Below are 18,090 nucleotides of genomic sequence, written 5' to 3'. Positions count from 1 at the left end.
ACCAGTATGTAATGTTAAAATACGTCGTTTTTTAGCTATGAAGCTCAATTCGTAAATTTTTCATTTTTAAGTTTTTGGTTACTCACAGTACTGGGAACAGGCAAAGGCCGGAGAGTATCGGTATATCGAGAGCAAGTTATTTTGTGTATAGAAAATAGAAGAGTTGTAACAGTTGGTGAGGATTGTATACGTACGAACAACTTATCGTTAGCCGAGGAACAAACGAGGTGAACTGAACCGGTATTTCATTGATGGTGGAAAACTTCCCTGTGTGTGTGATTACCTGAACATTGGTAGTATTCGAACATTTTGTTACTGTGGAAATTCATGAAAATAAACTTCTGAAGCCACAAATACATGTTTAAAATTAAAACAGAAACATAGTAGTCTTACTAGATAACACTTTATTTGGAAACTTTGTTTTATTTGTTTCCTATGATTTCAATGACTCTGATTTTTATACTATACAAAAGGACATACCTGCCAACTTGCAAAATTCACTACATGCTCTAGGGCTGGAAGACAACCATGTCGAAATATGATACACATTTGAGACAAAGAGACATTGAGACAATTGAAGAGACAATTTCATTGTATTAACTTTATTTGTAGATTGGTTACTAAACGATAGGAATATAAAGTTGCCGAGTTAAACCATTATGGTATGAATATTACTCTGTTACTAAATATACTAATTTAACTTAAAAAGGAAAAACATTACCAAATAAGTGATTTTTGGGACACTTTGAGATTGCAAATAATCCTAAGTTATCTAGATAAGTTTTATAATTAATAAATTTCTAAGCAAATCTTTCGCATTTATCGCACACGTTTATTAACTTTTTTAAGGTTAAAGATATATTGGACAATGAAATAAAAGTGGAAAATTCATATCAAAAAATGTTAAGTACATTAAGATTATTATAGAAGTTAGTAAATTACAAGTATTGTTAGTTATATCATAGGAACTGTTTCATTAAATAGCTATTTAGTGTTTATATACTACGATTCATTTTTAAATTAAAAAGATGACAAACGCTCTATATTAACATAAAAACAGGTTTTATATTTTATATATTAGTAGCGTACAAAACCGCTTGTTCACAAGTTGAAGATGAAATTACTTAAATAAAGTTACTATACTTGTATTAATGCATTCCTAATTCTGTTAATTTATTTCAAACCACTCAGAATTTTAAAGGCACAATGCAATGAAAGTTCACGTAAGTTTCTCACATTAATGGAAGTTAAGAATGATATTATCAACAGTTTGTATTTGTTCTTACACTCTAGAAGCTTTAAAGAACCAGATGACATGACTAGTGACGTTAGAGTCAATGTACCATTCTTATGAACTGCAACGGAATCCTCCTGAATCTTGTGGTTGGTGAGCCTAAAGGTTTTGAATTCGTACCAGTTGAGCCCTTTTTGATCTTACATAGAAACGTTACAAATGTTACTTTTCAAACTTAAAACCTATCTTTCTGGAAATATGAAAAAATTGCAAAACCACTGAATACTTTGATCTAACATCGCATCCGACTAGTTATTGCAAGAACAAGGGGGGAGACACTGAAAGCAAGCCGGTAGCAGTGAGGACAACCCCACAAGTGAGAACCTAGGGGCGAATACTGGACAGTGGCCCGGGAACTAGGAAGCGCAAGTTTCAACACGGTGTTGGGCAAGTGGCTGCCCGGTCTGGGTGGGGTCTCTAGTATATAGCGGCAGCACCCTCGACAATCGCCACTTGACTCAGACCTCGAGCTAGACCCCCGCCACCATGTACAAGGTAAGCTCTCCAACAAATTCACACTTTCAAAACGTTTTCAATATGTAAATACCGATTTCTTTGATTTTTTTATTGTTGAATACTCAGATTACATTTCTACATTAATTTTGGACACAGTAAAACAATCTTTGGATTCCTTTTGAGTCACATTTAACGTAAATAAAAAAAGTTATCTACTGGAAGTATTGTAGACTGTCACTAAACTAACTTTCAAAATAATCTATTTAAAATAAGTTTAAAATTTAATTTTAATCGTTTTTTACATGTTTCTTTAAATATTCTATGTGAGTTTCTTTGAATTCTTTTTCACAATGATCAGATCGTTATATAACAAATGCTGGGGCGTTATATTTTGATAAGAAAGGAATTAATCAAAACAATTCATATAAAAGTTCAAATTGTGTTTATTATGCTTCAAATATTTTTAAAACTGCAAATCTGATGAACTTTCAAGGTTACATAAAGTTTACTTACATTAGAAAAAATCATTTGATTGGATACTTCCACCCACACGTATTGTTTAATACTGTTTAGTTCTTAGTGAGGAAGTTACAACGAATATTATTTTTACAAAAACAGCATGTTCCGTAATATAAAAATACATTATTTTATTTTTAACCCATTGTATTATTTTATACTGAACACTTTGCCATAACTTAAATATTTACATTTTCATTTTAATAATTAAAACAAATAAAAACAATCCAATTTTATTATTTTGGGCTTATTGGGTTATTGGGCTTTAGATTAATATTGTAGTTTGGTGTTAATGCTTACTTTTTACTGGGAAATAAAAATATACGAATTATTCTTAGGGAAACAAACATTATCACGCGAGGAATTTGTTAATAACAAAGACAGGTCTCTAAAATAGATACTACTAAAATAGTTATAAAGAAAGGTCATAAGCGAATTATGTCTTAGACCTGTAGAAGTAATATGATCGTAATTACGACAGTTATGTTTATGTGAGTGTATACCTGACTATAGAAATATTAGTGTTAATAATGTTTTACTCAGATATAGTTCACTTAAAAACACACACATTCCCAAATATTTACTGAAAATGTTGCCTCAAAATATTGACATTTAGAGGTATGCATTTGCCCTAAATACGATTTTATCTTACGAGTTTCAAACAACATCTTACAAACTGAACCAAAACTCCAATGTGTAAGAAAAACTAATCCAAACCCCGATTTTCATTTTTAAACTGGTATATTTGTTGAGAGTTCAAAAAAATACCAGAAAAGTAAAGATATTCCAAAGGGTATCGTCTTTGCGACGTTTTTAACAACTAAATACCAATTTTTCAATCCAGTGATGACAGCTCCAACCAACTTCATGATTTAAAGTCACTATGTTTAATAGAAAATTAAAACCCCACTAAGTAGTTTTACAAATTAATTGGTTTTAAACTAATTTAAAAATTATTTCATAGCATTACAAGTAAAAACATAGCACTTTAATTTGAAATTGGAGATAGAAAATGATTTTGTGTTGATGATAAAAAGCGGGGAATTGCCAGATTCTGGATTTTGGGGAGAAATGTTGAAAATGTGGGTAAATAAAAAGGTTTCGAAATTCACGCACTTACCCATTCTTACCAACTGGATCATCAAGCTGATAAGAATATTTTTATGTAATTACTACAATATTAAATTACGCCCAACCCACGGTGTGGTTGCAGAATAAAATTTCAAATGCATAGAAAACAGATTTACACATTTAATCATATAAGATATTTTTAATAAGTTGTAACATAAAAATATTTTTATTACTCTAAAAATAATTAATTTGTACGTCAAAAACTATCTTGTTATTGATCTAAAAAGAACGAGAAGTAAGTTCAGTGACTCAACGACAAGGTCACTGGAACTATTACGTAACTGGAGCTGTTATAGCTGCACTTTCTCTGCTCCAGTGATTCACTGTTTGGCGAGCGTTCAAAGGTACTTTGTTATGCCTTTCTATTAATGTTCAACAGATGTGGTCTTGCTCCAACTTATGACTTTTCACTGAAATACATATAGTTTATCGGAATAGGAAATGCATTCATATCACTGTTGTGTAATACACCAGCAATATAATACTACCTAATTTTATTTTGTGCTTCTACCATACACCATTATTCAATATTTAAATAACCCATATAAAATTATCTATGTGGATATTTGTTATACACAGCTTCTATAGGGATAAATAATAGGTCAGACTCTATTAAACAAACCAAATTTGACCACCTCAATTAAGACTGTCAAGAATCATCAGACAACTTAAAATGAAGAGATATTTTTTCGTAGTATTTACATTTTTATGATCATACATAATTATGGTGTATATTTACTTTGTCAATCCAGGATATTCTCTGAGATCGTCTCTTCGTTTTCAGTGCTGCTAAGTTAGTTACATATACACTATGTGAGACAATGTTCAAATAACAGTCTATTAATCGTCGGTTTAAAGCTGCTGTTATACGATTACTTTACATTTATTACTCTTTACTATATTTATTAGAAATTAATAGTAATTATTTATCTTATAGGTATATCTCATTTATATATTGGTTCTTTCTTTGGTAACAAAGACATTTTTATTTTAAAGTAAACATCTTAGAAGAATGCTTCATTTTAAAATACTAATTTCATTTTTATATTGATTGAGGTAATAACTAATAAACTTTAGTTTAAACGCTGGAACATATAACATTTGAACCCATTGTGATTTTAAGGCTAAACCTCGAAGGTTTTCATAAAAAGAGGTTTCAAAGTGATAATAGTAGTTTTAAACAATGTTGTATTTTAGATTGTAAATACTCATCACTAATTATAAAAACAGAAATCTACTTTAAAATTTATCTTTGAAAACATTTATTTATTGAAAAATAATATATTGAATTTCTAATCTCTTATAGTGGCCTATGGTAATTAGGCTTACATGTAATTCTATCAGCGAATAGTTTGTTTCTTTCACTGTGTGTCGCTAAAACCAAATATCATAATGTTTTATATAGACACTTTGCCCTCAGATTCCAAGGGTCATTCTACTGGTCATTGAATTGTAATCTTAGAAATTACAAAAAATTTGATGGATTTTATAACACTCAATGTTACCTCACACAGCACTTAGAAAAAGCTGTGCTTTCCAATTTCAGGACTCAGCCCCGTTACCTACAAAGGTTGAACACTAGTCTCATATCTCGGTATTAAAATGTGCACAAACATTCGTATTACTTACGTATAACTCTCGAAGTCTAAGGCACGTGTATGATCTCTGACTTCAGAACTCCGCCCTGCCAATCTTGAAAGACACAAATTTCTAAGATCTCAGTTACTTACACACAAAACTCATACACAATTTTGCACAGATTTTTAGGGCATTGTTTTATTGATTGTCCCCAATAAATATTTATTCTCTCCATCATCGTCTATAACATATCTTATGGATATTTAGGTTGCTACATCCTTTTCGTATTGTGGGATGGAGCGACAGACACGTATACAAAATCGCAAGAAATTATAAATAATATATTTCACATATTTTTATTATTTCTCACACTGTTTGTACTAAAGATGTTATATTTAAGATTTAAAAATAATAAAGGCTCATTTGTATAAAAATTAATTTTTAAGATGTTAAATGTCTATGGGATTTGGTAAACTGTTGTAAGTGTTACGAGTTGTGGAATATTTTTAATAAAATATTCGTACGGTACATAATAGAAATCAATAGGCCTAAAAAGAGGTAATAAAAATGTAATTAAAAATTTAAACAGCGTATTTTTGTCAGTGCCACAGTTAAAGACAAGTCCTAGTCTATTTTAAACTGCTTGTCACTGCCAGCATGCGTGTGTGAAGGTTGTGTCACCCATTCTACCAACCGTCAATCCTGGGCGGAGAAAGTATGGCCTAGTTCGTTTCTAGTTTGAAGATTTCGGGGTCCTTCTGCCATTGGGATTGCGATGGCAATTCCTCTCTGGTCAATCTTTACGTTTATAAAACACTAAAATGTCACAAAACACATTGTGGCAGCACACGATCTTCAATTTTACGTTATCTAGATCTTCAAAAGCATCTTCACTTTGAATTTGCCAATGATATTTCACAGTCAGTAAACAATTCCGCCGTATACTCTATTTGTAATCCACATTATTTCAAGATATTCTTTCTCTTGACCCCCCTTTATCACATTTAGCGTAATTGTTTTTCATCGTTGTATCTTGAATACCAGAAAGATCATTTGTTAATTTAAATCTCCACTTCTTGAAAAATATTTGTTATTTCCATAGCAAGTGATACAAGACTGAATTATAATTTACAGGCCTTGAAATAAGTTAATTTTACACAATAAAATACTACAAACATGTTGTCACATATAAAAAATCAGGTGAACATTATAAAACGATGTCAAAATATACCATAATTTATAGGGTATCAGTTTCCAAAATCATTGAGACTTCAACGAGTGGTTTGACTGTGGTTTCACAATCATACAAATTATGTTCGTTTGGTAATTCAAAATGAATATTATCGTTTTGAAACTAAATAAGTTTCAACATAAAACTATAACTATTAACATCGCCTCTTACGGTGTAGAATATCATACATCATTATAACCATATTTGCGTAAATATTCTCATAGAACGTTACACTCACTGACTGGCAAATAGTGTAACAGATAAGCAAATAAATCAATATTATCAAATAAATTTAATAAGCTTCTTCATTTCGAAGCGGCTGCACAAAAAGTAAAGCTCTTATTCCACTTGTGTTATCAACGTTAATGCTTAGTTTATTTAAACGAGATGCTAATTGGTAACTAAAGCATTTAACACCGAGTGTTATCAGGTGATTAATTAAAAATTCAGTTGGCCCAGTGAAAGCTGTTCTTATTGCAGCCTTGGACGTAGCTGATTCATTACACCTTGGACTTGCATAATAGTATCTTCATTGTTGCAGTTTGTTGTTCTCGCCGCTGCCCTGGCTGCCGCCAACGGCGCTTACCTGTCTGGCCCTGCCTACGCACCTGCCGCATACGCCGCCCCCGCCTACGCTCATGCCCCCGCCTACGCTCACGCTCCCGCCGCCGTCACCTCATCCTCCGCCAACATCCTGAGGTCTCACGGTAACCTGGGACAGGTCTCCACCTTCACCAAGACCGTCGACACCCCCTACTCCAGCGTCAGCAAGTCCGACGTCCGTGTGAGCAACCCCGGATACGCCACCTACGCCGCCCCCGCCTACCACGCACCTGCTGCCTACGCCGCCCCCGCCTACCACGCTCCCGCCGTCGTCGCCGCCCCTGCCTACCACGCCCCTGCTGCTTACGCCGCCCCCGCTTACCACGCTCCTGCTGCCTACGCCGCCCCCGCCGTCGCTCACGGAGGTCTCCTCGGAGTCGCTTACTCCCCTGCCAGCGCTGTCGCTCATCTGTCCTTTGATGGATACGGTGTGCATTATGGCTACTAAGCAGCCTCCCTATACCCTCCCCTACACTTCCTCACTCCCATCTCGTCCACCTGTCCCCACAAACAACCATCTCAACGTGCCATTTCAGATTCACATACCTGCTCCATATAGAATTAAGGTTATTTAAATATATTTTTACGTTAAACATATTTGTTTTCAATCAACCGAATACTCCTCTCTTTGAAAATCTATTTGGTCTCCTATGTTTGCTAGTAGAGTCCTAATTTTAATAAAATTTCAAAAGTGCTATGAAAGTACCTAATGTTATAAACTATTATGAGCACACATTGGTTTTGTCAACAACCAACCGACACAATTGTTTAGCCTCTATTGAAATTAAACTCAGGGATAATTCTGGAATGAGATAAAAGAACATACATTCTAACATGAGTAACTTCATTAGCCCAAGAGGAATATAAAAGTACCACCTATAAGTAGACTTATAGGTTTAAAGTTTGCTATTTGCAATCGATGATTTGAAAGGATAAAAGGATTTAGATCATTTGCCATTGTTATATGTTACAAAAAGTATATACAGTTAGAAATCCTACTATCCAGACTATAATGTTTTTAATTCGGCTAATATAATTTCCAACAGCTACAAGGAAATTCTTCAATATCTCATTTAGCCTTGCCAAAGATGTGTGCACACACTTAATTTGAACCATCATATGAGCTATTTGGTTTAAAAAAAGAAACACAACTATAATTAGCCACTTTATACAATTTATACTGTTATATTCTAGCTCGTAATTTAAATACACTTGTTAATTGTTGGTTAAAGACCTATACGGTATGTAAGCAGCATCGTAGAATCCTATACTGTGATGCCAAGTATAGTATACAGTTATAAAGTTAATTTTGAAAAATTGCTAAGCAGCTTTATGCTACCCAAAGTTGGCAACGTCAAATCCTATCCTTGGTCCTCTCCGTATCTTCCAATGTGACCTGCGATGCACGCTTTCATAGTCAGGAAGGCTTGAAGTCTGGACGGGAAGAGTTTGATACTGTCCACCAACATAGTCTCTGACAAGATCAGCTGATAGTTTTAATCAATGCCCCCATTTATAAAACTCGTTATTCATTTCACTCCAACCCCGGATGGTAGTAGAGGTTGAAAACATTCTACAAGTTTTCTTACATAGTCAAATTTTATGTGACCAGACAAAAAAACTTTGCCAAACAATTTTTTATTCGGGGACAGTTGTAAACCATTGAAGAATGGTTTATAAGTGATATATTTAAAGACACGTTTAGTTCTCCCAATATTATAAGAGTTGTAAAAAAGTATTTGCGAACTGTATTTCTAATGGGTCCTCCTGAATTGGTTTTGTTTACAACTAAAGATGGCTAGTGTTTTTTTTACATTGCCAGCAACACAAAATTAACCGAATAAGAAAAGGTAAGGAAAGGAATGATAAGTAAGGCCAAATAATGACCCCTTTTAATTTACTCAGCCCCCACTACTTGGCTCACAGAATCTCAGCTCTAGTCGATATCTTGTTCTACATAAAAATCAGTTAGTTGGGTCTGATGGCCCTCCTAGTGATTTATCTAATAGCCGAGGCGCGAGATCAAAAACTATACAAATTTAAAATTATATACGACCAAAATCCACGCTAAGTGATCGTGATCAACGGAAATTCGTAGCGTGCTAACCACTTAACACGAGAATTTCTCTAACCACTTGCTAGTCTGTGGCTGTTTGATGCAACCACCGGGAGTTTGTTGGCAACAGTTCTCACGTGTAAATGGCACTGGCATATGACAACCGGATTGACACTGAACATTCAAATGTAGTCTATATCTGCGTATTCTTAGAGATAACAATCGTGAACTACTTGATTCTGAACTTTATCAAACTTGGGGCTTCCAATGGAAGTATAACCACTCATGCAGTTGAATCGGTGACAGTCAGATCCCTCCATTACTGTTCATTACTGCAAAATGTTCTGGAACATCAATTTTCCCTAAGGTACTTGTTTGTTCTCTTAGGACGAGAAGCAAAGAAATCTCTTTTTGCACTTAGTCCTAAAATGATCTTTGCACCTGCTTCTGGAGTAACAGGATATTCAGGTTAGGGGTAGGTTTCACATCCTGTCGAGATCCTTGAGGATGGATAGCGGGCACCATCTCAGTCTCAGTCGTTTCGCCTTGGAAAGGGAAGCCAACTCTGTACCAGCCTCTTCAGCCAAAGCAGACATGCTCTTATTTCCAGAATAGCAACTGCCACTAACAATTAGGGAGCCCAATCAAACCCAACAGTCCTCCACAGTAGATTAGACTTATCGATCTATCCTTGCACTCCAATATCTCGACATTAGAGTTTAGTGATGTGCCGCACCTGGGCATCCATAGGGTTGCCCATATTTGTGACATCGCTTTAGCTGTACCAATATAGCCGCATCAACACCTTCAGCCGTAAAAGAAGAAAGAATTTCAGGCTTTAAAGTAGCATTTATTTTCCAGTCAACATACTAGTCGATCTTCACACGACTTTAGCCCCACAACTGGACCTTCAAATGTACGAGCATGCGGCCATTTCATTTGAAATTAAGTATTGATAGTACTGTATGCTTCTCGATAAAGAAATAAATAAATGTATTATACCATTATAATAAATAAATTAATAATAAGGTCAATACAGAACACATTCATTCAAGAATAGTTTCTGTGTTTTCTACTGTGTGGTGTATGGTAAGATTTGTCCCTAAATAGACTGTCTAAGGTTTTACTAGCGTTTGAATATTTTTACTGAAATAGGTTATCGGTGCTTCTGTTATTTTATATATTTAATTTTCTTATAAATATTATAAACACATATTCATTTCTGACTGTTTTTTGTCTATCTGTTTGTCCGCACGATATTTCGAAAACGAACTGATCTATAGACTTGAAATTTTGAAGGAAACTTCATTTCTATATGAGGAACACTGAGTTTGATGATAATGCGTGTCATTCGATGGGGTTTATCTGAGCGTTTGCGAATATTTTTACAACGATCTTATGGAGAACCACGATAGCAACGAGTAAATATAAGAAAAAATAATTTTGTAAACAAATTCAATACACCCATAATAAATTCGACATAACCCATATAACCTAACTATCCCAACACATGCAACACAGTTTTATTGTAACTTGGGGTCTAAACTTAATTATAACAAAACTTATATGAAAGCCAATTTAATGAACAAAATTATGAATGTATCGTTTGGCAAGATATGTTGAATAAGATTTCATATGTAGACTTCCAGTTTTGCAAGAAACTTTATTCATTCAATAATATGTTCTATGACTTGTCATTTATGTATTAACTTATTGTTTGTATGGTTGTCTGCATATCTATCCGCAGGACATTTCGGAAATGAAATTACTTATAGATTTGATATTTTGCATACAACCTAAGCAAAGGCTATTATGACACGTGGTGTGGAGTACCTCTACCGTGTAATTATTAGGGTACGTTTGGTTGGTTATACGACTGAATAAAAATACCACTCTTACTTTAAAATATTTATGGAAACATTGTTTATTATTATTTAGTATTTCTTTTTCGATAATGGTTGAAATCTTATGCCAGTAATGAAACTATTAATTAATACTCACAGAAAGTAAAAAAATTATTTTAATTTTCGTTACATAAGCGACTGAGATTTTAAGTGCAACACGGTCTAGGTCAATTGAAATTCTTCGCAATAACTTAAACACCCTGTGTTTTTATCCATTCATTCTCTAGTTTGTCGGCTATGGCATGCAGTAAATGTCCTTGTCCCCGGTTGATCAATGTGTTTATCTGTAACGACCTGAATTATTGGCAGGAGGAGGTCCTGTGTGGTAAGATCAAGGATCTCTTGACCAGCTAGAAGGAAGGTAACCTGGTGTTTGTTATACAGGGTGCGGCAAAATAACATCCCTATTTTTAAATGCTAATAAAAACCGCAGTTTTTTCCAAAAAAAACAAATTTATTCATTTTAACTTATTCTATGACATGGGAAGTTTTTTCTACTTTCTTTTAAACAGAATATCAGATAAGTGGTGGCCGTGGTTATCAATACATTGTTGCAAGTGAATTACATGTACATCTACATGATTGTACCTATCTCTTCTGACTAATACCTTCCTAAAGTATGAGTTTCTTTGGTAACAATTACTCCAGCCAGGACACAATTGATATTTCCTTGTTTTTCTTACTGAAATTTCTAAAAAAAAAGACTAAACTTGGTTAATGATTGTAATGCTTAGTTATATCAAGTGTTATCTATTAACTGAAAAGTAATGAACCAACCTTGGAAAGTAATGAAATAAATTCAGTGAGATTTTATTTAGACATTACATTTCTCTCATTGGTGCTCATTGAAACAATTCTAATCTCAGCCCTTACAATCTTCGTTACGTAAGTAGTATGAATTCGAGAATAATGGAAACTTTGTAAAATACCCATATATTCATTTACATAATGTATGGCATATCATTACAATGCCATACATTATGTAAACAATGCTTGACATGTGAACGTTGAATGTTTTTTTTTTTTTTTTTTTTTTTTTGCCAAAATCATCATCAATATATACTGTATTAATTCTGAAATCATCGAATTTTATAGAATGTTTAATAAAAATTTCCATGGACTCATCGTAATTTTGTAAAGTCATATTTGCAGAGAACGTAATTGTCAAAGTTGCAAGGTGTCACTTGCTTCCCGTTTGTTCTTTACTTCCTACATTGTAGTTAGTGTTGGATAAGGTCAGTATATATTCTAAATGTACATCTTAAAAGGCTGCCTAGTAGTTTGTGTTTTTATATTATATTGTTTTTAAGCAGCCGGTAAAATTACAAAGTTGGCCTGTGAAATACTGTGTCACAAATGGCCTGAAGTTAAATGTCACAAATCCTCAATGTATGAAACAATCATCTAGTAATTAACACGTTTATAATTTTATGATTGTATCAATGGTGATGTATTTAAACTACACAGTAAATAAAATGTTATGTTACACTTTTTTATGATTATTTATTTACTTATGAAACAATAGTAATCAAACATAAATAAGTTAATCATTTTCTAAAATAGACCGCCAAACTTCGAGAAATGGCTAAGAACAGTAACTTTAAAAGTGTTAAATGTAATTATATATTCTCTTTATTTTGCCTAGTTACTTGTTAGTAAAACAGAAAACTAAATCAAGCAAAAGACGTACTGTCAAAATTAAATGTAAGTTTGTTTAAACAGTTATTGTGAAAACAGGTAGCTGTTGAAAACAACTGCTGTCATGCACAAGCAACTGGCTGTGAATTTAAATTTTACGTTATATATCATCAATTAAACATGTTTTAAAACATATAACAGCTGATAATTTTTTACAGTTGCTTGTTTAACAATCATCTGGTAACATTTAATTTTATGCCAGAACTTAACCATCAATTATTCACCTTGTATATGATAATAATGAATAAAGTTAATTTTCTCATACTGAATTTTCAGAATAAATATGTTTTATTCGGTTAGAAATGTTGGCAGCACTCATAGGGGTGTCCGTGCTGGGTTTCTGCCATTTGTAGAGTGGACATAATAAAAATGGTCTATGAGAACTCGTCTCCTGTCCATCTAAAACCTACGCAGTGATGTCATTTATACCGTTTCTTCGTCTAATATCTAGATTCACATCACATTAGAACACTGACTAATAGATTTTTTCCTCCAACAAAACATGTTTCTCTTTCCTCCCCTTACTATAAAGGAAATTAAATAATCAGACATCCTATGTAAATAACAGGCTAATGTAAATTTACACTGTCAACTAATTAGATAAATCGCTTTGTGCGCGAGATAACACCCTAAAGATAGCAAAGGTGTGCAATGACGTTACTTAATAAGCGCAATGAAATGAGTTATCGGTTACTAATTAATTATCGGAGTTGCTCGCTGATCTAGATAAGTGCGGTCGTGTGGAACATTGACACACACACACACACACACACACACACACACACACACACACACACACACACACACACACACACACACACACACACACACACACACAATTAGCATGAGCCCACACCAAGGTCGTCAGACCGGTCGTTTTCTGGGTCGCCGATGAAGCGATTTACGTGGAACTCTTGTATTAACCAACACTTAATTGCTACGGTACGTTCTTAAATACTTCTCGGACGTTTTTCCACTTGCTTTATTAGCAAATTTTGTGGATTTCCTTTTCTTTCGTTATTTCTTTAAGCAGCTATAAATGAACCGTTACTTAATTAAGGCTTAATTATTTGAACTTGAGGATTTATATGCTTGAAGTACTCTATATATGGACAAGTCACATTACTAACTGAGTATTAGAAGGCCTGTCTCTTGAGTGGCTGGAAAAATTTAGTCTCTGTCTGTATGTTACCCTTTATATCTCAAACACTAACAGACCTGTAGATCTAAAATCACGAAGCTTCCTTCATATTTGACAAGAACAGCCGAGTTCTATGATGATACTTACGATTTGGCTAAGCATATGCGAGCATTTTTACACTGCTGTTATAGGTAACCATAACGGGAATGAAAATTTCATAGAATAAAAAAATGTTTAAATAGATTGAGATGAACAATATAAAAATTTAACATTGTTTATTCGGTAGATTTGTTGGTTAGAGTTTCGTTATTTTCTGTCAATTTCTTCACACTCTTTTATATAAATTTATGTATATGTATTCAAAATTAAGTTCGATGATGGCGTATGTCCCAAGATGAGATTATACTTAGCTTCAGCCTCAGGGTGGTATCTCGAGAAATAATTGAGCTATAACTTAAAATTTTGGTTAGGACTTTTTCAAAATTCATCTTTAGTCTGTCTGCATGTGTGTCTGATTTCTGCTGCATATCTCAAGAAAAGATTGAGCTATGGACTTGAAATTTGGCATACAACGTAACTTCTACGTAGGCAACGTCATGTTTGATTATGGAAATTTGGTTGAACCTTACATAGCCTAACTGTAACAAGGATATCTCGAGAAAGATTTCATCATTAGACTTTTAATTTTGTGTGAACTTCATTACTACTCATACATAGACAAGAATTAGTTCGATGAAGATGCATGGCTACACATGGTATTTGACTGAACGTCGATGAAATATGTCACTCAATAGGCTGGTAGATTTTTCTCTTCTGTCTGCCTTGAGGCCGTAAAATTTTCTTTTCTGCGAGTACCTCTATCTGTCCACAGGACATCTCTGGAATGAAATGTGTCTCTTGAGTGAAGTCTGGTTTTTCGTGGTCCTAACTTTTTAAAGGAAGTTAAGTCCTAATTGATAATATGTCTTACTGTTATTCTTTGATATTCTCGTCCAAACCGTTTCTTCTAACAAATGTGAGAATTAAAAAATACAAATATTTTACCTTCGACAGCAACAGTCTTTAAGTTGAAAAGACATTCTAGAGAGTAAACTGTGTTAATCAGTGCAAACTGTGAACAAAAGATATCGTGTAATGGATGTGTAAAAGAATCAACAGTTTGGTTGCATAAAAGAAATTAATAGCTTTAGTATAACCGCAGATTCTGTGTAAAAAGGATAAAAATTTTAACCACTTGACAAAATAACGTCCAAATAAAATTTGGATGTCGCTATTTTGAAAATCACGAGATATTTAACAAAAATATAATACAGTATTAATTAGCCATAATAAACAGTACTGAAACCGAATTAGATGTAGTTCCCTTCTCGATCAGCTGATGCAATTGTTGATTGTTGCCACGGCTTGTGTTCATTACTTCTTTCTTTTTTAAGGTTAGTTTTGCTAACATGGTGCTAACAACGGTAGAAAATTTTTTACTGTAGAGTATTATTTTCACTCATACGGAATTGGACGTGCGGGTGGACCAAGCCTGTCATACACTGCATTATGTTTTTCAAGAACATTTCCACAAAAACCTGCCTAGTAATGCTATGATTCTTAGAGCTGTTGAAAAATTTTGAAGAACAGGTAGTGTTTTGATACAGCGAAGGGGATTTTCAGGTCGCCCAACTACTGTATGTGCAAAATGAAAACCACGGAAGAGTGTTGCAGCAAGTGTTACAGTCACCGAAACGAAGCCTAATTCGAGCTCCTCTTAAAACTAAATATTAAGAATACGTCAATGCAAAGAATGTTCAAAAACATTGGTGGTTTTCCCTATAGGATACAAATTGGACAACCTTTGAACTGTAGAAACAAACTAGCCAGAGTTCAGTACTGTGCTTCAATGTTAGCAATATGCTATGAAGAACCTGAGTTTCTGAGTGATGTGTGGTTTATAGATGAATGTCATGTGTACCTTAATGGTTTCATAAACAAGCAGACAACAAGTTTCCTTGGATTTGACCGTCCTAACATTGTTGTAGAGAGGCCACAGCATAGTAAGCGTGTAACCATTTGGTGCGCTGTGTCTGGGAGGGGTATAGTGGTACCATACTTTTTTGACGGCAACAATGAAAACTCTTACTGTAAATCAGTATCGATATAGGGCCATTCTTGATCATTTTGTGAGAGACCTCAGGAGATTTTGTCATGCACGAAACCTGCCGTTAAGTTCACAGTAGTTCCAGCAAGATGGCGCAACCAATCACACTGCCGTTAGCAACATTGCTTTCCTCCAACAAACCTTTGACAACCGTCTCATCTCCCTTAGAACAAAATTGTCTTACCCAGCCTACTCCCCCGTTCTTACAACACCGGACGTCTACGTATGGGGAATGTTGAAAGAACACATTTTCCGCGAGGACCCTCCATCTACCATCGCTCAACTCTAAGGGAAACTAACCATGTTTATTAGGAGAATAGAACAACTCCTATTCATAAAAATGATGCAAAACCTACAAGAATGGTACGGGTATTGCCTCAAACTGAATGGAGGTAATATTGAACATGTTAGTCAGTTTAACCGATTTTAATTCCTTTTACTAGTATTTATTGGTAAATCTATATGTAATGCTACTGTGTTTACCATAATAAAATATTACCATTTCAGTACTGTTTATTTTGGCTAATACTACTGTAATAAACATTTATGTAAATGAGCTGAAAATCCTAAAACCTAAAATCAGTTTTTCTTTGCTCTATGATCCCAAACAACTGAGATATTACCATTTACTATTGGCCTCTGGTCAGTTCTAATTTATATAGTTGGTCGGCGAGTCCTATTGTGACCTGTATTCTACAGTTGTTTTTTTTTTTTGTGATTATGGTTTTGTTTGTATTAAGAGCATGCTTTTTTTAGAGTTCGTGTGCATGGAGTTGACACACAACATGGTTGTTGTGATTCCTGACTTATGCGTATCACAACACTCTGGTATGATTTGTTTATTTTAACCTAAATTTTAGTTATGTATTATGTTAGTTATTCACCTGAGGTAGAGCTCAGATTTCCGACATCGAAACGTAGTGTTACTGACTTTTTGTATCACTGAATGATGGAAAATATCCGGAAAATTCTGTTTCCGTCTTAGCCATTAATTTACAAAATTCTTTATAACCCCCGTCTATTAGTTACTTAGTAGTTTTAGTTAGGTTTGTTATTTGCTGTTACTTTGAATCATAAGCTTATATAATTCCCTTCTGAAGTGTTTTAGTGGAGTATTATGTGGGAGTTAGCAGTATGCGAAGTGCCATTAGGAGTGAAGTGCAGAATGCAGTGAGTGTGGGCGATGACCGGTGTCCAGGTTGACACAGTGCGGGGAAGGTCACCTGCAGTTTGGCGGTCACAGCAGCGTCCCGCGGCCGACCGGTCCAGGACCTTGCGATACATAGCCTGTTGAGGGCGGGGTGGCCAGGGGCTGCCTCCTATATAAGCTGTAGCGCCCCAACGTCGGTACATTCAGTTGTACGATCCTCAACAACTACCTCCACCACCATGTACAAGGTAGGTACTCTTCAAACTCGATCAATCAAACTGCCATTCAAACTTTCCAATCGTTTGGATCATTTTTCAACCACTCAAAATGTTAGGATTTATTTATACTTTTACACAACCTCGATCAGCATGATACACATAACTATCACTCCGAATAAACTTTACCAAATATTAAAAATAACTTAGACTGTTTTCCATTGTAACATAATATATTCAAAGATCAACCCTTCAAGAAACATTCTATACATATTTTAAGTGGAAGAGTTCCAAAAATTTCAGTTAACTCTTTTATAGCACATAATATTTACCAATACGCCATTTCCACTTTAGTAATTGAATCTTCCCTAGTGTTGGGAAACATTGAAGATGAGACAAGTATTTTATGTCACAAAATATATATTTATTTTGCTTGCATATATCGTATATTAATGTATTCTACCAAGGAACAAGAAGGGAGGGATGTATTTCCAGTTGGCTCATAGTTTAGCTTTTGGAAATCAAACCCACAAACGTCAAATTTCTTTCAGCTAAAAATACAAAGATTGAAAGTTAAGTGCGTAACTATTTTGCACAATACATGACATTGTGTATTTTCTTCATAATAACACTTTTAAATAACTGTCTCATACAAAATAGCTATTTTTCTACAATTTAGTTGCTTTCTAAGTAATGTGGCGATTTACTACTTCGAGTGTAAACATTAAAACCAACAACGCGTTCTAAAATTATTACAGCTAGCTATAAAACAAGTATATTTTACCAGATTTATATATATTTTTTTTTTTTTATTTAAAAATATAACCAAAGCAAAATTTTGACAAGTTCCTAACAATGCATTTACATTTATTACTAACATTGTAAAAAATGTGAAATCACTTTATTTATACAAACGTACTTTCTGGCTGTTTGAGTTCAGTCTCTCCTTGTAAAAACCGACGTCTTATTAG

General features: G+C 34.1%; 1 protein-coding gene across 1 annotated transcript; it reads left to right on the top strand.

Annotated features, from left to right (window-relative positions):
* The first annotated feature begins 1,749 nt into the window (after window positions 1-1,749).
* LOC124355721 (cuticle protein 67-like) lies at window positions 1,750-7,402 on the top strand. Its single transcript, XM_046806883.1, has 2 exons — window positions 1,750-1,789; window positions 6,748-7,402. Exons 1-2 carry the CDS (start codon window positions 1,781-1,783, stop codon window positions 7,255-7,257), a joined length of 519 nt encoding a protein of 172 aa, XP_046662839.1. The 5' UTR covers window positions 1,750-1,780; the 3' UTR covers window positions 7,258-7,402.
* Window positions 7,403-18,090: the final 10,688 nt, after the last annotated feature.

This window comes from Homalodisca vitripennis, chromosome 1 (assembly GCF_021130785.1).
Source record: "Homalodisca vitripennis isolate AUS2020 chromosome 1, UT_GWSS_2.1, whole genome shotgun sequence".
NCBI lineage: Eukaryota > Metazoa > Arthropoda > Insecta > Hemiptera > Cicadellidae > Homalodisca > Homalodisca vitripennis.
Note: the sequence above shows the minus strand (reverse complement) of the source record. Positions and strands in the feature narration are given on the sequence as shown.